The sequence below is a fragment of the Chiloscyllium plagiosum genome, chromosome 3 (genome assembly GCF_004010195.1).
Source record: "Chiloscyllium plagiosum isolate BGI_BamShark_2017 chromosome 3, ASM401019v2, whole genome shotgun sequence".
Classification (NCBI taxonomy): Eukaryota; Metazoa; Chordata; class Chondrichthyes; order Orectolobiformes; family Hemiscylliidae; genus Chiloscyllium; species Chiloscyllium plagiosum.
Window position 1 is genome coordinate 58,987,038 of NC_057712.1, and position 25,343 is coordinate 59,012,380.

General features: G+C 39.8%; 1 protein-coding gene across 8 annotated transcripts in view; it reads right to left on the reverse strand.

Annotated features, from left to right (window-relative positions):
- The window catches only part of supt3h (SPT3 homolog, SAGA and STAGA complex component), a 469,791-nt gene that overhangs the window by 124,022 nt on the left and 320,426 nt on the right, over positions 1-25,343 (reverse strand). For all 8 annotated transcript variants that reach the window (XM_043682678.1, XM_043682668.1, XM_043682695.1 and 5 more), the window contains 3 exons: positions 20,589-20,682; positions 13,450-13,583; positions 4,637-4,712 (listed from right to left, as the gene is read on the reverse strand). In XM_043682678.1, coding sequence (XP_043538613.1) covers positions 4,637-4,712; positions 13,450-13,583; positions 20,589-20,682 — 304 coding nt within the window. The remainder of the gene's footprint in view (positions 1-4,636; positions 4,713-13,449; positions 13,584-20,588; positions 20,683-25,343) is intronic.

Sequence of the window (25,343 nt, forward strand, 5' to 3'; positions counted from 1 at the left end):
GTACATTTCTGCTGCTGTTGCTGGCCCACAGTGCCTCATGGATGCCTAGTCTTGAGTTGTTTGATCTGTTTGAAGTCTGTCCCATTTGTGTACTGCACAATATGGTGGTGGGTATTCTCAATGACAAGGTGGGACTTCGTCTCCACAAGGACTGTGCGGTGGTCACTCTTACCAATACTATCATGGACAGATGCATCTGCAGGCAGCAGATCAGTGAGAATGAGGCCAAATAGGTTTTTCTCTCAGCACTATATGAATAGGAAGGGTTTGGAGGGATATGGGCCGGATATGGCAGGTGGGACTAGATTGGGTTGGGATATCTGGTCGGCATGGACAGGTTGGACCGAAGGGTCTGTTTCCATGCTGTACATCTCTATGACTCTATCTACCAGATGCACTACCAAAATTCCCCAAGGCTTCTTCAAGAATGACTTCCCGAATCACAAACACAACAGAGCCACAAGAACATCACTACGTGCAATGTTTCCTCGAACGCATGAACTGTCTTGATTGGAAATTTGCCACTGTTCTCTCTACATTGCTGGGTCAATATTTGAGAACATCCCTCTCTAACGTCTACCTTCACTAAATTAACTGCAGTTCAAGAAGACAACTCAACACGACCTTTACAAGAGCCATTAGGAATTAGCAATATTGCTTGGCCTCGATTAGAGTGGTGCTGGATTTGCACAGCAGGTCAGGCAGCATCCGAGGAGCAGCACCACTCTAATTTAGGCTCTGATCTCCAGCATCTGCAGTCCTCACTTTCGCCCAATATTGCTTGGCCATCCAGTGATGCCCACAGGCCATGAATGAACAAAATAAACTTCATTTTGACTGTGGCACTTCAATTCTAAGATGAGTCTCAATGCCTTAGAAATTGCCATAAAATTATTTCATGAGTTGTTAAGGGTCTTCGAAGAGTAATGAAATGTATAATTGTGAAGTCTTATGTTACAGAACTACAAATATTAATGCTTAATGTAAATATGCCTCATGATACCTTTCAATATCCATATGTAAAAATAGCCAAGACTGAAATCCTTGCCAATCTGAAGGAATTGTTTATAGAAATAATTAGTTCAGGAAAAGACCTAATCTAAAATCATATTTGGTGCAGAAGAGTAATTTCACCTTCATCAAGACACAAAGCATACTTCACTTTCAAATAAAAAGGACATGCCACACTGAGAGGTTTAATTATTACTTTGTAAACCATCCACACCTGATTTGAGTTTATTTTAAAATACCTACCAGCTATTATCAACAAAACTTGGATAATCTCATGTGATATCAACATGTTTGCTGTCAGCAGCCTCTAACCAAATCCAACACTGTGTTTATTTCACATAAACTGATCACCTATTAGAAACAGCAACTGTCAGGTATTGGTGATAGAGTCGAGAATGAACGTTTAGCTTCTCTGTTCGATGCAACTCATTTGCACCCATTCCACAAATCACTCATCCCTGAAGTATCCTTTATATACATTTTGCTGATCACGATCAGCACCACACAATGATATTTTCAGCTCAGAATGAATCCCAGACTATGACTGTGTCAGAGCAGCTGCACTTCAAAGGCAGGAAGGGATAAAGACAGTTGGCGGTGTATTACTTCAAAATATAGTCACCAACTATTTAGAATCCCAGAAAAAAAACACTCATTTTTACAGCTCAATAACGAACTCCGTACTGTAAATTACTTCTCGGCATTTGCTGGAGAAAAGGAAAAGCAGATTACTTTGTCCCAAAACACCCATGCTGTGCTCAGCATGATGTGTTATTTGAAATGTTGCATCTAATAAACCAGATTTCAGATATTCAAAAACAATTATTCACTTAAATCATGTTGAAAATGAGATTGAGATTTTTTGAAACCTTTCAGTCTGCAGATTGTTTAAATAATAATGCTCTGTTTTTGTCCGTGTTAAAGTCATGTGCAACTTTATCATGACTTCATTTATTTCTTCAGCATTTGTGACCTTTAACCTACCTCTTACTCATCTATTAACAACATCTCGAGGTAGTGAGCAAGCTTTCAAATTTACAACCTGTTATTGTACTAGTTCACAAACACTTCCAGTAACTAAGTTATAAATGTCAATGAGCATTAATTATGTGAACACAGTATTTAGCTCTGGAATGTGGAGCTTTGGCCAAGTTGGCTTGAAATGAATGGACATCATGGCAGGAAGTTTTAAAGCTTAGATGCACTTTGTTAACAAAAGATCCTTTTAATGCTGAAGTTATTTGTGATCAGTCAATTTGCATTAGTTGCTGATGATCCACAGCTCATTCAGTTTCACTGACTGCAAGATGTTAATTCCTTTACTCTTGATTTAATGTACAGAACTTACAATTATCTTTCATGAAATTATACCATTCATTTCAAATTAATGTTAAAAATAATTAAATGCTGGTAAGGAGCCTCTTCCACTTGGAACACATAAAAGGAAGTCAGGCACAAGGTCCTACCATTACTGTTAATGCTAAGATAATGAGAGGGAGTGCGCACTAAGATTTTCAACAATCACTCCTGGCATAATTTCATTGTATCACGCCTTAAATTTGTAAAATTCTCTAATGTCAGAATAAAATTTTCCAATGTAGAATTGCAAAATTCAGCTCTTTCAGTAACGTCATGTGCTATTGCCAAACGCCTTCAATCGTACACAGCATATTTCTAATCATATATATGGAATATTTGGATTTGATAGCCTTTTTTTTGGAACTGAACAATTTTGTCAAACCATAAAATATGTTGCAAACTCTACCTTCGATATCACGATGATTCACTTCATGCCAATGTACCTTACTGACTACATGATTTACATATGGTTGAATGTTCAACATGCATACTTGATTTTGAAGACCAGATATAAGGTAATACTTCTACGCTCCAATCCAAACAATACATTGGACAAAGTAAGGCAATAAACTGTGATAGAATAAAATAAAACAAAAGATTAAAGCCACAGAAAGTTGTGTACTGCAACTGCCCAGTCTACTTGTAATAATGTTAGTGATTGCACTATCCTGATCTCGTCCCACTTCTCTCAACAGTACAGATTACCGAATTACAGATTATGGCTAATTATTAGTTTACCTCCATTAGATTCAGAATAAAAAGATCCATCAAACTGGTTTCTATATTAAACAACAGATTATAAAACAAGTCTTTTGAGAAAAAATTGCAAAGCCGATGTAATAGTTTGACATTTGTAAATATAAGTATTTACCTTTCTCAATAAGCCAATACACAAGTGCACTCACAAACACACATAAGCCGCAGTAAAAGGGAAAGTAAAGGAACCTAGGAAAAGAACATTTGCCAGGTTTTGGAGAATAAAAGAATAGGATTTGCAAAATTTCAGCTTGGCACCTTCATTCGAATGGATGGGTGTCACTGCATGAATCTCCTCAGAAGTAGCACATTTCAGAGAGGGTGTTCTTCCAGAAGACTCTCAGTGAGCATATCTGTTTTGTTTCTTCAGTTCTCACACCAGATCTTCAAAATTATTTCTTAGAAAGATGTCACAGTTTGAGTTGGGGATCTTGTGTCTTCACAGGCTACACCTAACTGAACTTCAAAATAACTTCAAATATCTACAACTCCTGACAGCATAAAGGCAGACATGAGATTTACAAAAAGACCAAGCAACTTCACAATCAATGAACATTGACTTGTTATGTAATTCAAGACATACGATGCCCAGTAAGTGGTTCAAAAAAAAGGGTGAACCAAGTGCCTTTAAAAAAGTAGGTTCTTAGTGCTTCAAATAGATCAATTTTCACAATCTGTTGCACAACAGTCCTCTAAACATATTAGCAATGTTACAAATCACACAACACCAGGCTATAACCAAACGATTTATCCAGTAGCACTAGCTTCTGGAGTGCTGCTGCTTTATATGTCTTATGGTGCTGCTTCACAACACCTGAGGGAGCAGCATTCCAAAAGCTAGTGCTTCCAGATAAACCTAGTGTACTACAGCCTGGCGTTGCGTGAGTTTAAATTTTGTCTACCCCAGTCCAACACTGGCCCCTCCACATCATATTAGCAATGGCACAACCTTCAAGCAAGACAGTGATCTGTATCTCATCCAGTGTGCTTACATTACAGTGCGCAGCCCCTCACCCCTCTGCCCATTCTAATTGCATATAATTAACTAGTCTCCCACTCAATTGTAACCAACTGTAATCTCTCCCATTCCACTTTAATAAACCCGGAATTATGATCAATATTGCTATACACCAACAATTTCCTTTCTATAGAATCTTTAATGTAGAAAAATAAACAATGCTTCACAAAGATGTAATCAGATATAAATCAACGTCAACTCAAAGGACAGAAAATTAAGGGGGTGACAAAAGTTTAAATACAGAAAATATTTTAAAGAGGAACTCAAAGTAGGATAAAGAAGTGGGGTAATGGTGGAAATTTGGTGCAAACCTTTCCTCCATTAAAGCTCATTTACATCAATATTGCATCTAATAGGTGAGCATACATGTGTCATTTTAAGAAATACAACAACACCAACATCTTATTAGTTACAATGTACAAAATGATAGCAGCAGTAGCACTGAATTATAATCAATTCAGTTTATATTTATCAAGGTCTGACTGTACTCACCAAAGCTCAGCTGGCGGCTTTCACAGTACTCTGCATATTGGGATGAATCCATCATTCGAGTTTGGCGCTCAGCTCTCTGGGACACAAAACAAAATGGCTGCATTATTTTGAAGCTGGATGAAAAATTGTTACTGAGGGTAAAAATGTTAAAGAATCATAAATTATTTTCAAAATAATTATTAGAACAAAAATAAAAACATGCTTACTTCTGAAATAACCACATGCAAAAGGATTTGAGAGATTTTAAATTTGTGGCAGAAACACATTGTAATATTGGTAGACAGCAAGAACAGTAGATGCTGGAAGTCAGACTCGATAGATGTGAAGCTTGAAGATCACAGCAGGTCAGGCAGCATCCAAGGGACAGGAAAGTCAATGCTTCAGCCTGAAATCCTTCGTCAGGACTGTGGAGGGGGAAGGAGCCCAGAAGTATATAGAGAAAGGTGGGGTGGGACTGGGGGAAAGGTAGGTGAGATGTTGATAGGTGGATGCAGGTAGGGGATTATTGTGATTGGTCAGTGGGAAGGATGGAGAGGATAGGTGAGTAGAAAGACAGACAGGTCAGGGAGGCAAAGTGGTGGGGTGGGGCTAGACATGGGATAAGGCTGGGGGAGGAGGGACTTTGAAGCTGGTGAAGTCAATGTTGAAGATTGGGCTATAACTAACTCAACCTTCGGGTTGCCATACACTAATTCTCCCTCCATCTCCCCCAGAAACATGTTCATCTTTGGCCTCCTCCACTGTCAGAGTGAGGTCAAATGGAAACTGGAGGAACAATGTTAGCACTGCTGCATCACAGCGCCAGGGACCTGGGCTCGATTCCCGCCTCAGTCAACTGTCTGCGTGGGTTTCCTCCAGGTGCTTCAGTTTCCTCCCACAATCCAAAGTTGTGCAGGTCAGCTGAATTAGCCACGTTAAATTGCCCATAGTGTGAGGTGCATTAGTCAGGGGTAAATATAGGATAGGGGAATGGGTCTGGGTAAATAATTCTTCGGAGGGTCGGTGTGGACTTGTTGGGCTGAAAGGCCTATTTCCACACTGTAGGGAATCTAATCTAATATCTTATATTTCATCTGGGAAGTTTACAGCCCAAAGTCTTCTAAAATGAATCAGAATGTACATTAAGAATGAAGTTCTATGTTTTTCAGGCATGGCCTGAGATACTCCATTCATCAATATATTTGGATAAGTTTTGAGTACAATTGCTATCAGCCCATAGTAGCAAGGTATCAAAGACAAAGACATGTCTGAATGAAAGGAAGAGGGGCAACAATGACAAGTTTTAACATAATTTATATATGTTTATTGATCACCAAGATGGAGAGAGGGAAAGACGGAGAGAGTGTACCTGGAGACAGACAGAGAGAGCAAGAACAAGACAGAAGGGGGGAGAGAGGAGAGAGAGCGAGAAAATGAACCTGGAGAAAAGAAAAGAGAGAGAATTTGGAAACAGAGAGAGAAGGAATAATCTGGAGACAGAGAAAATCTGAGAAGAGCAGGACCAAAATGAACAGAGTGGAACAAACTGGAGAAAGAGCAGGAATGTTATGGAGAAAACAGAAACAACTTGAACAAAACAAGAAAGCAAGAATGATCTGAACTGAGCAGTAACAACCTGGAGAGAGAGCAGGAACAGCCTAGAGAGAGCAGGTTCAGGATGGAGAAAGCAAGAGCCTGGGCAGAACAGGAATTTGGACAGAGGAACCACACTAGGTTTTCTCAAGTCTCCTGAGACCTTCTTATCCTCTTTAGCATAGGTAAGGTCCCAGGAGACTGGAGAAAACCTTGTGCAGTTCCTCTGTTCAAATTCCTGTTCCCCAAATAATCTCTCCAACATTGTCCTGTACAGGGCAAACATGGAACTTGCCAAAAAGTTGCAGTGAAAAGTCATGTGAGAGTGTGTGCGCACGCTATTTGGAAACTTACCCCACAAAAGCAACTGCAGCAGCCTTGTTGCTGGTTTCCAGTCAGGCGGGGTTGGGGTTGGGGTTGGGGGCGGGGGCGAGGGGGGTTGGGGGCGGGGTCTCCCATGCTGTCATGGTGCCTTACCTCCTGAACAGTGAGCAGACTTTAAAATCTCCGAGCCCCAGAGAAAAGGCATTAAATCGATTAACCGAATAATCGATTATCCGAACGAAATAATGCCCGCCCATCACGTTCGGATAATCGAGGTTCCCCTGTACATGTGCAAAATGCCTTGGGATTCTCCTTAATCCTATTTGCCAAGGACATTTTGTGGCCTTTTTTTAACCCTCCTAATTTCTTGTTTAAATTCTTTTCTGTTTCCTTTATACTCCTCATTGGGCTTATTTCATTTCAATTTCCTAAACCTTACATATGTTTCTTTTTCCTTTTTGACTAAACTTTCATTATCTCGTCATCCAAGGTTCCCGAATCTTGCCATCCTTATATCCTCACAGGAACTTGCTGGTCCAAACTCTGATCAACTGGCCTTTAAAAGATTCTCATGTCAGATATGGATTTACCCTCAAACAGCAACCCTTAATTTAACTTCTCCAGTCCCTACTTAATAATTTTGCATTTAGCCTTCCCCAATTCAGCACTTTCACTTGAGGACCAGTCTTATCTCTCTCCATAACTATTTTAAAACTTACTGAATTATGATCACTGATCCCAAAATACTCCTCCACGATAACTTTGATCACCTTGCCGGGCTCATTCTCCAATACAAGGTCCATTATGGCCCCAGCCCCACTTGAACTATCCATACTTTTTTCAAGAAACCCTCCAGGATTCACCTAACAACTTCCGCCCCAGCTAAGCCCCAGCATTAGGGAATCCCAGTCAATACTGGGGCAGTTAAAATCAACCACAACAACAACCCTGTTATTTTTACATCTTTCCCTGATCGGCTTACATATCTGTTCCTCCGTCTCCCACTGGTTAGCATGAGACCTATAGTATAATCCCAGCAAAGTGACTGCACTTTTCCTATTCTTAAGTCATACTCATATGGCCTCACTGGATGAGCCTTCCAAGGTGTTCTCTCTCAGTACAGCTGCAATATTCTCCTTAATCCATAATGCAACTTCCCTATCACTCTATCTCACATGAAACATCCAAACCCTGGAAGGTTGAGCTGCCAGACTTGCCCTTCTCTCAACCATGTTTCTGTAATGGCTACAATATCGTAACTCCATGTACTAATCCATGCTCTAAGCTTTTCTACTATACCTGTTGTACTTAAAATAATACACCTCTGTCGCCAGCCCTGTTGAGTTCGTTAACCTGTCCTGCCTGTTCTTCCTACCAGACTTAGTTGATTTAGCTCTTCTCCTCTCTTATTTCACTGCACATGCTGTCCCACTGCTTTAGTTCCCACCCTACTGGCACTCTAAATTAAATCCTCCCGAGTGGCACTAGCAAACCTCCCAGTAAAGATATTGGTGCAATTTGTCCTTCTTGTACAGGTACCACCTAAAGTGGAGATCCCAATGCTCGAGATATCTGAAACCCCTCCCTGCTACATCAGTTCTTTGACCATGCATTCATTTGTACGATCTTGCTATCTCTGGCCTCATTACCACATAGGATAGGGAATAATCCTACTGGATTGTTTACTGATGCTATTCATGCAGGAGTCTCTCAGAATTCAATATTCCAGTTACAACACTGATCCCCAAAAGGATTTTCTCAAATTGCAGAGGATGAGCTGCATAAAATCTTGATGAGTAGGTTGTACCAGCAACTGAATTCCAAATAATATCCAATAAACCCAGGAATGAAACTTCCAGGAAAGGAACCTTAGGTACAGCAAATCAGGACAGGACTAATACACTTAATGATAAATCCTGGGGAGTACTGCCAAAGATTCCTTGGGGTACAGGTTTATAGTTCCTTGAAAGTGGAAATGCAGGCAGACAGGATAGTGAAGGCTGTATTTGGTACACTTGCCTTTATTGGTCAGTGCATTGAGTATAGGAGTTGGGAGGTCATGTTGCAACAGGATATTGGTTAGGACATTTCTGGAATACTGCATTCAATTTTGGTCTCCCGCTATAGGAAAGATGTTGTGAAAACTGAAAGGCTTCAGAAAAGATTTACAAGGATATTGCCAAAAGTGGAGGGCTTGGGTTATTGGGAGATGCTAAATAGGCTGGGGCTATTTTCCCTGGAGAGTTGGAGGCTCGGGTGACCTTATAGAAGTTTACAAAATCATGAGGGGCATGGATAGGGTGCCCAAGGTCTTTTCCTAAATAGATGGCATAGGTTTAAGGTGAGAGGGGAAAGATTTAAAAGGGACCTACGGAGCAATCTTTTCATGCAGAGATTGGTGAGTGTATGGAATGAACTGCCAGAGGATGTGGTGGAGACTGGTACAATTACAACATTTAAAAGGGATCTGGATGGGTATATAGATAGGAAGGGTTTAGAGGAATATAGGCCAAATACTGGCAAATGGGACTAGATTAATTTAGTATATTTGGTTGACATGGACTATTTGGACCAAAGAGTCTGTTTCTGTGTTGTACAGCTCTATGGCTCTAAATACCACCACTGCTGAATAATATTCAGGAATTTAGAAGTAACATATGGGATCGGAATGAACAAACCAAGCAGCGGGCGGAACGGTGGCACAGTGGTTAGCACTGCTGCCTCACAGTGCCAGAGACCTGGGTTCAATTCCCGGCTCAGGCAACTGTCTGTGTGGAGTTTGCGCATTCTCCCCGTGTCGGCGTGGGTTTCCTCCGGGTGCTCCGGTTTCCTCCTGCAGTCCAAAGATGCGCAGGTTAGGTGAATTGGCCATACTAAGTTGCCCGTAGTGTTAGGTGAAGGGGTAAATGTAGGGGAATGGGTCTGGGTGGGTTGCTCTTCGGAGGGTCGGTGTGGACTTGTTGGGTCGATGGGCCTGTTTCCACACTGTAAGTAATCTAATCTAAAAGCTGTGTAGCCCCTTAATGAATTAGACTGAAGGATTGTGGAATTAATAGCACAAAGGCAGAGGAGAAATATAAAGTAGTAAATCCTAGAATTCCTTCCATAACAGCACCTGGGGTGTGTCTATACTATAAGAACGAAAATGGCTTAAGAAAGTGTTCATTACCTTTTCAAAAGGCAATTAAGCATGGGCAATAAATACAGGTCTTGCCAGCGATGATTACATCCCAAGATACACAAAAAGACCAGATATATGTTTGAGGAAACATACCTTGGGAAGTAGAGGAGAGGTACAGGCAAAAAAGCAAAATACAGTAGTTTAAATATAGCTTCTGAACATAAATGTTCAAGGTTTCCCTACCATTCTAAGTTGGGGGAGTGGAAGAGAAGGTACAACAGAGTATTAAAAGCATATAAATTGTGCTTTTCTACGTGGGGTTGGAGAAGCAAAGGGAAATTACACAAGGCTAAAGAGACCTAGGTAATTGGTGCAAATCACAATGAGGCACATATAACCAGCCAAATGCTGTTCCCTCGCTGCTCACACCTGCAGATCTCCTTTCACAGAATCATAGTCATAGAGTTCTACAGCACGGAACAGATACTTCGGTCCAACTTGTCCATGCCAACCAGATATCCTAAATTAAGCAAGTCCCATGTGCCAGCATTTGGCCCATATCCCTCAAAACGCTTCCTATTCATGTATCCATCCAGATGCCTTTTAAATGTTGTAATTGTACCAGTCTCCACCACTTCCTCTGGCAGCTCATTCCATACATGTACCACCCTCTGCATAAAAATGTTGCCCCTTAGGTCCCTTTCAAATCTTTTCCCTCTCATCCTAAACCTACACCGTCTACAATAAAAACAATGAACAAAGAAAATTACAGCTCAGGAACAGGCCCTTTGGCCCCCCAAACCTGCAAAGATCCATATCCTCTATCTAAACCTGTCACCTATTTTCTAAGGATCTGTATCCTTCTGCTCCTTGCCCATTCATGTATCTGTCTAGGTACATCTTAAATGACATTATCGTGCCTGTCTCTATCAACTCTGCTGGCATCACCTCACGTTCCAGGCATCAACCACCCTCTGCATAAAGAACCTTCCAAGCATATCTCCGTTAAACTTCTCCCCTCTTATCTTGAACTCATGATCCCTTGTAATTGAGTCCCCCACTCTGGGACAAAACATCATGGTATCTATCCTATCTATACCTCTCATGATTTTGTAGCCCTCAATCAGGTCCCCCCTCGAACTCCGTCTTTCTAATGAAAATAATCCGAATTTACTCAACCTCTCTTCATAGTGAGCATCCTCCATACCAGACAACATCCTGGTGAACCTCCTCTGCACCCTTTTCAAAGCATCCACATCCATTAGGTAATGTGGCGACCAGAACTGTACGCAGTATTCCAAATGTGGCCGAACCAAAGTCTTTTCAACTGTGACATGACCTGCCAACTCTTGTACTCAATACCCTGTCCGATGAAGGAAAGTATGCCATATGCCATCTTGACCACTGTCGACCTACGTTGCCACCTTCAGGTACAATGGATCTGAACACCCAGATCTCTCTGTACATCAATTTCCTCCAGGGCTTTTCCATTTACAGTATTCTTCACTCTTGATTTTCATTTTCCAAAATGCATCACCTCACATTTGCCCGGATTGAACTCCATCTGCCATTTCTCTGCCCAACTCTCCAATTCATCTCTATTCTACTGCATTCTGACAGTCCCCTTCACTATCTGCTACACCACCAATCTTACTGACATCTGCAAACTTGCTCATCAAACCATCTATACCTTCCTCCAGATCATTTATATTTATCACAAACAACAGTGGCCTAACACGGATCTCTGTGGAACACCACTGGTCATAGTTCTCCATTTTGAGAAACTCCCTTCCACTACTACTGTCTGTGTCCTGCTGCCCAGCCAGTTCTCTATCCATCTAGCCAGTACACCCTGGATCCCACACTATTTCACTTTCCCCATTAGCCTTCCATGGGGAACCTTAGCCAACACCTCACTGAAGTCCATGTATATGACATCAACAGTCTTTCCCTCATCAATCAGCTTTGTCACTTCCTCAAAGAATTCTATTAAGTTGTTAAGACATGACCTTCCCTGCATAAAACCATGTTGCCTATCACTGATAAGCCCATTTTCTTCCAAATGTAAACAGATCTGATCCATCAGAATCTTCTCCAGCAGACAACATTAGCAATTCTCCAGTCCTCTGGGACCTCACCCATGTTCAAGGATGCTGGAAAGATATCTGTAAAGGCCCGATCTATCTCTTCTCCCATTTCCCTCAATAATCTGGGATAGATCCCATCCAGAACTGGGGACTTGTCCACATTAATGCCTTTTAGAAAACCCAACACTTCCTCCTTCCTTATGCCGACTTGACCTAGAGCAATCAAACATCTATCTCTAACCTCCACATCTGTCATGTTCCTCTCCTTGGTAAATACCGATGCAAAGTACTCAATTAAGAATCTCACCCACAACTTTCTTCCTTTGTCCTTGAGTGGGCCAACTCTTTCTCGTTACCCTCTTGCTCCTTTTATGCGAGTAAAAAGCGTTGGCATTTTGCTTAACCCTGTTTGCTAAAGATTTTCATGACCCCTTTTAGCCTTCTTAATTCCTCAATTCAGATTATCCTACTTTCCTGATATTCTTCCAAAGATTTGTCTATTTTCCGTCACCTAGACCTTATGTATGCTTCCTTTTCCCTCTTAACTAATCTCACTATTTAATCTGTCATCCATGGTTCCCTAATCTTGCCATTTCTTTCCCTCATTTTCACAGGGACATGTCTGTCCAACACTCTAATTGACCTCTCTTTAAAAGCCTCCCACATATCAAATGTGGATTTACCTTCAAACAGCTGCTCACAATCCACTATTGCCAGCTCCTGCTGAATTTTGCTGGTCTTCCCCCAATTTAGCACTCTTCCTTTAGGACCACTCTTGTCTTTGTCCATGAGTATTCTAAAAATTACTCTAGTTTTGGACTCCCCACCCCAGGGAAATGACCTTGCCTATTTACCCAATCCACGCCCCTCATGATTTTATAAACCTCTATAAGGTTACCCCTCAGCCTCCGATGCTCTAGGGAAAACAGCCCCAGTCAATTCAGCCTCTCCCAAGAGCTCATGTTTGGCCATGTTTTCATATTCTGACAGAAACCCCTGAAGTGTGGCAGGATAATCGTGCATGTGGACAATCAAAGTTGTATTGTTTGATATGATTCACATTAGTAGCATGGAATACACCACAAAATGATTTTCAAACTCAAAAGCACTCAAAATTTAAGAATACAATAGAAGCTTTTGATTCCTGCTACCCGAACAAGCTAGTTCATCATATTCTCAGGGCACATTTTCTAAACTAGATGAAGTTTATAGCCTCTGATATTAAAAAAATTCCTTGATTATCTGCAATTTCCATACCACAGACAACAATTTTTTGAAATAATCATCAAAGGCTGAGTCTGGAAACCCCAACTCCTAATTGCAAGGACATTCATATACAAAAAACACATTTGGATATTTATTTTCCCAAAGTCCTCAAGGTCAAGTAACAGATTGACCTGCAAGATGTTAGCGAAATAATTTCATCTGTGAACATGGTTTCAACTTCAGAAAATTTTTATTAAGGCGCAGACCTACTGGAAAGTCAGTGCAAAATATTACGTAGTTTGAAATATGCAGCGTGAAGGCAAGATATTAGGGAAAACACATGGTGAGTCCAATTCACAGTATAATCGTTTTACCCTGATAAAATGTCAAGAAAGCAGATGTTGGTAAAACCTCAAATTTTCCTAACATCAGAATTTATTAATGTGAACAAACTAATTCTGATACAATGAATCACTGTGGTCAGCAAAGAATGCTCTACCCACCTCCAGCCGCTCCTGTTTGACTTCATCAGCATCATCTTCCTCAAGCAAACCTAGCAGCTCTCCTGTTTGATCAATGGAGCTGAGGAATTCTTGGTAGAGTTTCTGGCGCTTGTTTATACTGCTGCTGGATTTGTCTATGTGTGGGCGAGAAAAGGAAGGAAGGTAATTTACTAATGTAAATTCCTGTACATCTGTAGCACAGATGAGCTTGGGACTTATTTTCACCTGCGAGGCAGACTTCAGTACAGCAGAAATATATTTTGGATCAGATCCCACCCACTTGTTAAAAACAGAAACATCAGTAATGACAGACTTTCAATGCCACTGAGAGAAATAATTAAAAGTGATAACAATGCAACAAAAATGATACTATCTCACAACAGCAGCTGAAAACAAAATGTTAAACTTTGAACATGAAAATCTTCCAATTTGATTATATTTTATGCTCAAAACGATAAATTGAAGGTCTGTGGAATGGAATAACTTTTTACAATTTTCTACACAATACTGGTATCAGGCACGCTTGTAGTATGGGATACATACGAAGCAAAACTAACATTCATTTGCAAACATAATAATTTAGAAAAATAATTAAATGAAATTAAAAACAGTGCTTTGTTTAGTTGTTGAATGGAAATATTGGCATAGAAATTCAATACAGCCATGCATGATTTCAGTTGCGAAGGATGTGCAAAGCGTCCATTATAGTGAATAGCATGAGACTGCAAAGTTTGGGCTGAAAAGTGTATTTTGGTAGAAGCCACAAATAAAGGGATCCTGGGCCCACGATTGGTCAGTTGTTCATACAAATATGAAGCCCCTGTTCCAAAATTGGTCGACACTGAGTGCAGCAGGCACTTGGCCAGTTATATTCAATAAAATGTTATTTAACCAGAAGTCCTGAAACAGAACATTGAAGCCACTACTCAACATTACCCACCTTAATTTGAGTCAAGCTGAGCACCACTGCATGAAAATTCAGAGCTGACTGTCCCTCCCAGACAATCAATCCTTCCCTCTTTCCAAATAGTTTGCTGCTCCCCCCTCAATTGTCACCCTCCATTTTCTGATTGTAATGAGAGTTGGATTGAAAACAACTGGGGCTTCTGATAGAAGGAGAACGAAATGATTTTGATTGGGCTGAGGAAATGCAAATAAATTGGGCAGGGACAACATTGGCTGTTATTCTTAAAGAAGTTGATCAATTAAGTGAGCAGGGTACAATAGGTATTGCAATTAGCTCAGAAATTACAGAACGCTTCAAACAAAATATAGATTGCTCAACAAAACTTCAGCAGAAAACCTTTAAAAATGAATATGACCAGTCAAAGAAAATTAAAAGTGAAATAAAGTTTGCTAGTACAAATCTTGAAGGGAACACAATGAAAGGGTCTACTAGGATGATTCTAAGAAATTGTCAAAAGCATGCTAAAAAGATCAGATGGACAGATAGAGACTTGTGGGATAAAAAGCTTAGCTGTGGAAGCTAAGCATTTTTTAAAAATGATTTCATTACCACAATAACAAATGGCAGAAAAGATATAAAAACCAAAAAAGATACAAGTGGACTGAGATAAGCAGAAAATATTGCAGTGAATATTCTAATTTACCACTTCTATGCAAGTCAGATGACACCAGATCATAGTCCAACAGGTTTATTTGAAATAACAAGCTTTCAAAGCGTTGCCACTTCATCAGGTCAAGTGAGAAAGAAGCACACAGACATAGAATTTGTAGGCAGAAAGATCAATGGACAGACAGATCAAATATCATACATATGGTGTGTGGGGGGTGTTGACAGACCAAATAATAGGTTTCTGCAGGTGATCAAGAGTGCCAGTTGGTATGAATAAAGTGTCAACAGCTGAATAGCAAGCAAAGGATGACCTATAGTGTGATTAAATGCGGCAGAGAGAACTTCTGCAAGACATGTCAGATCATCATGGATACTACCATTACAAGTGGGAACACCACCCACCACACACAGGGCAGATACTTGTGTGACTGAGCCAATATTGTCTATCTCTACCCTGCAGGCAAGGATGCCCGAAGGCATGGTATATTGACAAGACTATGCAGGCCCTACAACAATGGATGAATGGACACTGCGCAATAACAGCTAGTCAGTTGGGGAACACTTCAGCTATCAAGGACATTCAGCCTCCCATCTTTGGGTAAGTGTCCTCCAAGACGGCCTTTGAGATACACAACAATGCAGAATTGTCGAGCATAAACTGATAGCTAAGTTCCATCCCCATGAAGACAACCTCAACCATGATCTTGGGTTCATGTTACACTACGTGTGACTGCACCACACTGCTGTATCAGTAAAATCTTCCTTACTGTCCTGTTTTGATACCATTACCCTGATAAATTCTTATGATCTCTCCATCTTAATTAGTGTGTACAGTTTTGGATTAATTATTACTTTGGTTAGACCTTCGGCATGCGACTCTTATACTTATTATGCTATTCCTGTCATTTGGCTTGTCTCCACCACCACCTTAATTTTATTTTTTGTAGTTATCTCTCTGCATCCATTTAATTGGAAGGTCATCGCTTCACTTGTTATTCAGCTGTTGACACTTTACTCACACCATCTGACACTCTCGAACACCCACAGAGACCTATTATTTAGCCTGTCGACACTTCACTCACGTATGGTCTTTTGATCTGTCTGCCATAAATTCTGTACCTGTGTGATTCTCTCTCACATCGCCTGATAAAACGGCAATGCCTTAAAAGCTCGTGATTTCAAGTAAACCTGTTGGACTATAACCTGGTGTTGTTTGACTCCTGATCATGTACACCCCAGTCCAACACTAGCACCTCCACATCACTTCTATGTATTAACAGGAGAATATTTGAACATTGTACATTCACTCTTACAAGTCAGATGTTTTATAAGATGACAATGTTTTATGCTATCTCTTTAAAACAAGAGTCATGTGATCTGCTGAGTTCTGTTTAAAAAAAACCAAGCCACACTGCTAGATTGATATGGAAAATGAAGGTTCAGGTTTTGTGTTATTTGCAATGCACATGCCAGGTTTAATATTTAAGAACAAAGGCAGAGCAGATGTTCTTTTTGTTGCAAACTTTCTGTCTTAGGGATTTGAACAGGAAGACTGAGGGAGACAGAGAGAGTGAGAGAAGTAGGAGGCTTGGGGGAGAAGAGAGAGGGTGAAAGAAATAGAGAGAAGATAGCAGTTGTTGCAGTCTGCAGAGGGAAAAAAGGTTATCTTGTCTGTTCGCTACTCAGCAGAACGAGGAGGATAGCCTGTCTACAGGTTAAAATGAAGGAATCTGCAGTGATTTAAGTTTACTGGAAGAATTACCTTGGTGAGATTTGGAAAATAAATCACTGGAGTGGGTCTTACTGCTGAAATTCAATTTAGGACTTCAGAAAACTGAGGGAGTGGACTTTTGATGATGACTGGATGTTCCAAATTATGAACTGTGGAGACTTGAACCAGTTGAAATCTAGAAATAAGTTTTGACAGATTTTTGAAAAGAATGCAACTCTGTGGAAAGCATACCATACAGTACATATATAGCACGGGGATACTGGTCACATTCATTAGTAAGAGTTATCATTTCTTAAGTTTAAGTTAGTTCCTGACTGCATAATGTTTAGCAGATGTTGATTTAAATTTGGTTGTTTGTTACAGCAAAAGTCTTAAAATGTGAAATCTTATGTAATTCCTTTAAGTTGGTCATTGGGAATTCAAATCCCCTGTTTCAAGTTTTTGGCTTCACATGGGCCATTGTAAGACACAAAGGTTTTCAAAGTATAACCACAACAAGTGACCACAACAAATGAGGTCAAAACAAATATACACATAGGAATATATGATATTTATCATACACTGCTGAAAAGGACTACGTGAAAAAAAAATCAAAGCACCATCAACAATAATGAGGGAAACACTAAACACTGGTCACTTAAGATTGGAAATAAATTGGCATGGGGTCCATGTTCTAAAGAAAGCCCAAAATATGCAATTTTAGTTAAATTTTCTTCCATTCCTGAAAAATGGAACCATCACTCATTCAAACTAACATGAATAACCTGGATTCAGAAATTTAATGGAAAGTGAGGAAATTGTAGATGATACCAAATTACACAGAATCAGGAGGGTTTTCAGAAATCAAAGAACGGACTGGACAAGATATGTAAGTGTGCAGGGAGATGGGAGATGGAATTTAATGCAGATGATTATAATTTGCTACAGATTGAAATAAAATAGAGACAACATATGTACGTCAGGAATAGTGTTGAAACAACTAAGGATGAGACTAAAAGAGAATTAGCATTTTGGCAAATCCAATGCTAAACATGTGCAACCAATGTATAGCTCCATTCATGAAAGCTTATAAAATGTTGAAATATGTACTAAAATATCAGTCAAATCAGGCAATATATAGTGCTCTGGAGAAACCATGAGCATAATTTTTTTGAAGAGGATTTGAGCCTCACCTCCCAGGCCAAATGGAGATCAGAAGCATGTTCTATTTGTCGACAGTCACACAATGCGATTTTCCTTGTATAGATCAATTAATGGCCAGAGAACAGCCTTGCTTTCTGATTAAGAATGCTAGTTTGGGTCTCAAATTTGGAAGGCAAATCAAAAGTCTTCCAGCTTAAAAGTAGTAGCATGATACTGTGGGCACTGAGAGAGTAAAAACTTGAAAACTGTGGCATCCATTCTCCAATATTTCAAATCTCAAAGTTAAAATAGTTAGTTGGAGCAACACTTAGACCAGAACACTCCTACTAGGAGCTTGCAGCTGCCACTAGGGGAAGGAGTGAAGTCTGCTAGGAAGACTGAACCCTGACTCTGCCACCAGGCAACCCGGAAGCTGACTGGAAATTTTCTACTGACAGGAACAATGTTTGTAAAAACAAAAACTGTTTAATGAAGTTTAGGCCTTTCAGTCTAAAAAGTAGGCAACCAAGAGATTGCTTATGGGTACGGAAAAGATGCATGGACTGAGATATTTTGCTCAAGATTCTGCTTTGCACTTGTTAGGACAAACACAAGAATACCAAATTTCAATCACAACAATTTGTACTGTAGAAGAAATGGGGTGCAGATTAGTTGGCGAATCAACAAAAGCAATCTGTTCAAACCTAATACTGTTTTGGCCAAATTATATCAAATCCTATAGTAACATTCAGAAACGTTAAATTCAAGGCACCTAGCATATTACTGCAATAAAAAGGCAATAATTAGATCTATAATTATTCTTAATGAGAAAGTGAGAAAGATAAACTGAACAATTTGCATTGAAATTTAGCAGCATATTGATGTCACTGAGATCTGATGGGCAGAGTATCTTCATGCTCTTCTGTCTCTGCAATTAACCTCTCAAATTGTCAAGATCGGTCCATTTCATATTTGAGTATTACCAGTATTTAATCTAATACAGGGATCATGATACAGACCTGACGACTTGTTGGAGTGCTTCTTTCCTCTTTTCCTTGGAGAGTCAAGACAATAAAAAAACAAGGTGAAGTTACCATAGTTTTACCAGACGATAAGGCTGCTTTCTCATTATAAAGAGACAAATGGTGGTGGTTTAACCTGAGGGTCACCATGCCTCAGGAGAGGTTGAGAAGGACAGTCCTCTTGGTAACCTCAGTCCATGCATCAATTCAATGCTTTTAGCATCACGTAGTATTGGAAACAAGCCATCCAGTCAACTGAGCTAACTGACCCTCTATACAAGCCAGCACAAGTCAAGCCACTACAACTGACAAAAGAACACATAACAGGAGCAGGCCATTGAACCCGGTGAACCTCTACCATTCCACCATTCAATTAGAATATAATTGACGAAGTTTCTAAATTCCATCTATTCACTCTGGATCCATACTCCTTCATTCACTGCCTGACAAAAATTAACCAATTACAATCTTCAATTGACTAAAAAGGTTTTATAGTGTGAGAATGTTTCAGATTGCCACTATGCTTGGTTAAAGTGCTACATGATATCAAGGTTACTTGATGTCTCTGGGACTGACAGATGATTGAATATAACATTGTGGGATTTGTGAATGGTTTTTTTTCAGCATATGTGCGTACTTCTACAACTAAAAACTTTATTAAGTGGTGAGATACCCAAGCACCAAATTGGGAATACGGGGCAGGGAGTGAGGATGACCAAGTTCTCAACTTAACTATTTGAAGGCTCTGATGTAAGAGGAAAGTGGCAAAGACTGTGCTCTGCCCAAATTTCCCAAGTCGTCACTGCATATCTACCCCACTGTTAGTCAGAATTTCTGGGCTTCTTTATCGATCTTATTTGCAGCAAATATGTTTCAACACTACTTAAATTGTTGGCTTTGACTTTAAATGATAAAGGCATTTAATTGTAATGTTATTTTAAAGGTATTTGATGGTGTTGATTATCAGTCTGATATTCATACTAATCTATTCCAGCAGAAGCAACAACATTTGACAGTGTCTTTGTAGGTCCTTTCATCACTTCAGAGAAAAGAGAAAGTGAAAAGGACAAGTATGGGGAAGGAAAGCCAGAAAAGGGAAATACACCCGGGATAATGAAACAGAGACAGCTAATGAAAACTAAATAATTGCGAGAAAATAATTGCGAGAAAAGCCATCAGGAAAAATGGGATTTGAAGAACCAACTATTGTAAACGGGTGAATAAAAGAATTGAATTGTGGGAGGGATGTTAAGGCACAAACAATCTCACTGGGAAATAATTCAAGCAGCGGGAGATGAGAGTCGTAAACCACTGTGTGTGTGGTGCAACTGAGAATGATTCCTTTGTAAATTCTAATAGTTTCTTTCTGAAATGTATATTTCCTCATGTACATTTCTGTGAATGCAAAAACAAATATCCCATCACCATAACTATTTAAAGAACAGTTCAGATAGCATCAAACAATGCTAACATCCATCTGTAAATTCTAAACTTTACTCTTATAATTATCGTCATGTGTTTTTGCTAAAGTCTTTAATTTGCTACACTTGTCCATTACTGTTTCATTAGGATTCACTTTCATTTTAATAAATAAAACCTGAATTTTAGTGCTTTCAAAAATTTGAACTCTATTACAAGTTCTCTTGTTGCTAATTGCGTCATGAGAGATAATTACACCTTCAAGTACCTGCTTCAATAACATCCTCGTCTTCAACTCCCTTAATAATTTTGGACTTAAAATCCCGGAGACTCATATGCCTTAGCAATCGGCGTAATTTTCTCTGGAAACAAAGAGAAATAAATAAACAATAAAGCTCTTTTGCATTAAAGTACTACTTGAATTTTATTTTCTCATATGCTGAAAATACACACGCAAAGGAAACCAACCTAAATAACATTTACAGAACACAATGCTTTTTAATAACAGAAAATTGCTAGTTTTACAATATTAAGATCTCCACAGATAAATGTCTCAGAGATTGTTACAAGCATGTTGCAAACATTAGAATTCTATCATCTCTTCTTGATAATTCTCTTGCTCTTTCATCCCATCTGGTCTCTTGTTTTCCCTGAATCAAGCAGTTCTGGATGGGCTTCCAGACTCTTTTGAAGTTACAAGCCTCAGTAAAAAGAACACAGCTGCTCTCCGAGGCAGGCAATTGCTACCACATAGTAATATCAGTGCACCAAAAGACACCTGGAAGAAAGAAGATCCTAACTGGCATATCTCAGTTGGGCAATAAATCTGAAGATGTTTTTCTCAAGTTAGGAAATATATTCTTGACTACACTCTGATCTTAGTAGATACGGGGAACTCTTTTGAAGATAAAATACTCCACACTCTCTCTTCATTCTAACTGGATTTGATTTTTTTGGAGCTGAATTAAAAACACATTGAGTTACAACAGAAAACTTTAAATTCAAAAACAACTGCTGCCTTCAAACCTATTTAGTTGAAATCATGTAAAGACTTTTATTTCTTTAATGTTACTAAGGTTCAGTGAAATGATTAGCTTGGAGTTTCAAATCAAGAGAACTAAATTCAAGAAAACATGCATTTTAAAATTTAAACTGTTACAAGACATTTTAATACTTACAAAGGTTAAATGCCGTAATATACAAGTCAAAGAAATATATTTAAATGTTTTAAATTTTTAAAAATATTTTTCCTTCACTCCTGAAGTTGCTAATATATGATTTCCTGGTTACTGTTGCACTTCTCATATCTCTTGCCAACAAATTACAACTCATTAGGTGCATGTCCAAATTCTGAGGGATTCAACAAACTGGATTTTCACAGAGTTGGAACAACTCCATGGACTTTTAAACATGATTTGTGGAACCTGGATGCAGACAATCCATCCTTTCCTCATTCCCAACGATCACTTTTGCCAGGAGGGAAAAAGGCCCAGGGCATGACTCACACAGGAGGGAAATCTGAATTTAGCATGGTCATTTGAACAGAGTTTTGAATTCAAACAGATCCTATCTTTGCTGGTCTAACCTACAGTGTGGCAGGTACAAATTGAGGGAGCAGATTAGTTAGATTAGATTCCCTACAGTGTGGAAACAGGCCCTTCGGCCCAAAGCACTCTTGAAGGACAGTGTACAGGTTTCATGATCTGAAGATTTTTAAACCTTCTGCTCTTCAAATTTACAAAAATAAAAACTACAACAGTCACAGAGTTTAAAAAAGAGCACTCTATTGGACAGGTTTGATCATCTACTGTAGCTTTAGAAAAAAAATACTATCTGGTCCTGTCAATCAGTATCACTACAGATATTTGTTGACATTTCTCCATGGGTAATCATTGTCATTATGAATGCTTGGCTATCTATCTCTATTTCCACAAGGTTGCTGATGTTTGCCCTTGGCGGGATCTGGATAGTGACTATGGAAGTCAAACGCAGAGTATGACCAGCAAAGGAGGGTGGGGACGGGTGGTAGTGTGCTTGGCGTTTGAATTAACAATGTACTGGCATCAATGACATGCAAGGCGTTCATGAGCTGGCATGGATTTGGTACAGAAAGTATGAGGGGGCTATATGGGTTGTTAAGTAATTGAGAGAGACAAAGGCCAGACAGCCTAGCAGTTTGTAACATAGCTGGGATGAAGCAAGTCATCTAAATGGCCTGATTCAGCCTATTTCTGCCCTCTCGTATCTACCTAGGATAGGCTTCCAAAGTCAGTGGGCCTGAATCAATACTGCACGCATAATCCTTTATGCAAACATTGAGATTTGGGACACATCAAATTGAGATGGATGTAAGTTGTCAGAAATGTTCTGATTCAAGCTGCCTGTCCTGATATTGGAAATCTAGCCTTAATTATTCAGAAAGGAAGTCATCACACATTTAACTTTACAAAAGGGGTCAACTCCATAGGAAAGGATGTCATAGAGACATAGAGATATACGGCACGGAAACAGACCCTTTGGTCCAACTCATCCATGCCGATATCCCCAAATAAATCTAGTCTCATTTGCCAGCATTTGGCCCATATCCTTCTAAATCCTTCCTATTCATAAACCTATCCTAATGCCTTAAAAATATTATAATCGTACCAGCCTTCACCACTTCTTCTGGCAACTCATTTCATATAGGCACCACCCTCTACATGAAAAAGTTGCCCCTTAGGTCCCTTTTATATATTTCCCCTTCCGCCTTACACCTATGTTCTCTAGTTCTGGACTTCCCCACCCCAGAGAAAATACCTTGTCTATTTATCCTATCCATGCCCGTCATGATTTTATAAATCTCTATTAAGTCACCCCTCAGCCTCTGACACTCCAGGGCATGTAGCCCCAGTCTACTCAGCCCCTCTCTATAGCTCAAATCCTCCAACCCTGGTAACATCCTTGTACATCCTTTCTGAACTCTTTCAAGTTTCACAGCATCCTTCCGATAGCAGGGGGATCAGAAATGCATGCAGTATTTCAAAAGTGACCTAACCAATGTCTGTACAGCCACAACATGATCTCCCAATTCTTGTACTCAATGCACTGACCAATAAAGGAAAGCACGCCAAATGCCTTCTTCACTATCCTATCTACCTGCGACTCCACTTTCAAGGAACTATGAACCTGCACTCCAAGGCCTCTTTGTTCAGCTACACTCTCCAGAAACTTACCATTAAGTGTATAAGTCTTGCCCTAATTTGTCTTTTCAAAATGCAGCCCCTCACATTTATCTACATTAAACTCCATCTGTCACTCATCGACCCATCTGATCAAGATCCTATTGTACTCCGAGGAAACCTTCTTCTCTGTCCACTGCACCTCCAATTTTGGTGTCATCTGCAAACTTACTAACCATACGTCCTATATTCACATCCAGACCATTTATATAAATGGCAAAAGGCAGTGGACCCAGCACCGATCCTTGTGTCACTGCTGGTCACAGGCTTCCAGTCTGAAAAACAACCCTCCACCACCAATCTCTGTCTTCTAACTTCAAGCCAGTTCTGTATCCATATGCTTAGTTCTGCCTGTATTCCATGTGATCTAGCCTTGCTAAGCAGCATATCATGAGGAAACTAGTCAAATGCCTTACTAAAGTCCATTAATTCACGTCCATCTCTGCCCCCATTAATTGAGTTTTTTGAAGTAGCAACAAATCAAGTTCGTGAGACACGATTTCTCATGCACAAAGCCATGTTGACTATCCATAATCAGCCCTTGCCTTTCCAAGTACATGTAAATCCAGTCCCTCAAGATTTCCTCCAACAACTCACCCACCACCGACGTCAAGCTCACCAGTCTATAGTTCCCTGGCTTTCCCTTATCGCTGTCCTTCCATAGGGGCACCATGTCAGTCAACTTCCAGTCTTCTGACACCTCATCTGTGTCTATCGATGATATAAAGATCTCAGCAAGGTGCCCAGCAATGATTTCCCTAGCTTTCCACAGAGATCTAGTATATACCTGATCAGGTCCCGGGGATTTATCCACCTTTAGGCATTTAAGACATTCAGCAACTCCTCCTCTGTAATATAGACATTTTTAAAGATGTCACTATTTATTTCCCCATGTTCTATATCTTCCATATCGTTCTCTACAGAAAACACTGATGCAAGATACTAGTTTAGTATCTCCCCCAACTCCTGCGGTTCCGCACATAGATGACCCTGTTGATCTTTAAGGGGCCTTATTCTCTTCCTAGTTACTCTTTTGTCTGTAATGCATTTGTAGAATTCCTTGAGATTCTCCTTTACCGAATTTGCCAAAGCTATCTCATGTCACCCTTTTGCCCTCCTGATTTCCCTCTTAACTACACTCCTACTGCCTTATACTCTCCTAGGGATTCACTTGATCCCTGCTGTCTATACCTGACATATGTTTTCTTCTTTTTCTTGACAAAAACCTTAATTTCTCTAGTCTTCCAGCATTTCCTACACCTACTAGCCTTGCCTTTCACCCTAACAGGATCAAACTATCCCTGGATTCGCGTTACCTCAGTAATAGGAGCAGAAGAGCTGGAGCCTTGGACAGTTTGACCCCTCATTAATTGAGAGTTGCTGAGCAGCTTCTCTCGTTGCCCCATTTGATATCAGATAAATAAGTAGACAAGATGAATCTTTTCTGTGAGGATGAGTGCTATTTTGGACAGTTTTTGACTATAAGCTATAGACAAATAAGCTATAATGGAAGACGGGAAGGTGCTCAGTAGGAGCACTTTTCAAATCAATAGCATGGTTAATAAAAGAGATTATGTTCAGTTAGGACACTGGAGCAACATTCACTTGGGAGACTGTTAAATACTGATAAGGGACCACATATTCCTAAGGAAGGGTAAATTAAATAAGTCTTCCTTACCTTTACTTAATATTGTGGAAAGCACACTGTCAGATCCAAAACAACCCTCTAACAAATGATCAGATTGTGTTTTAAGTAAGCATTTCATAGTACTATACTAATCTAAGTATACAGTATTGGAACTTAA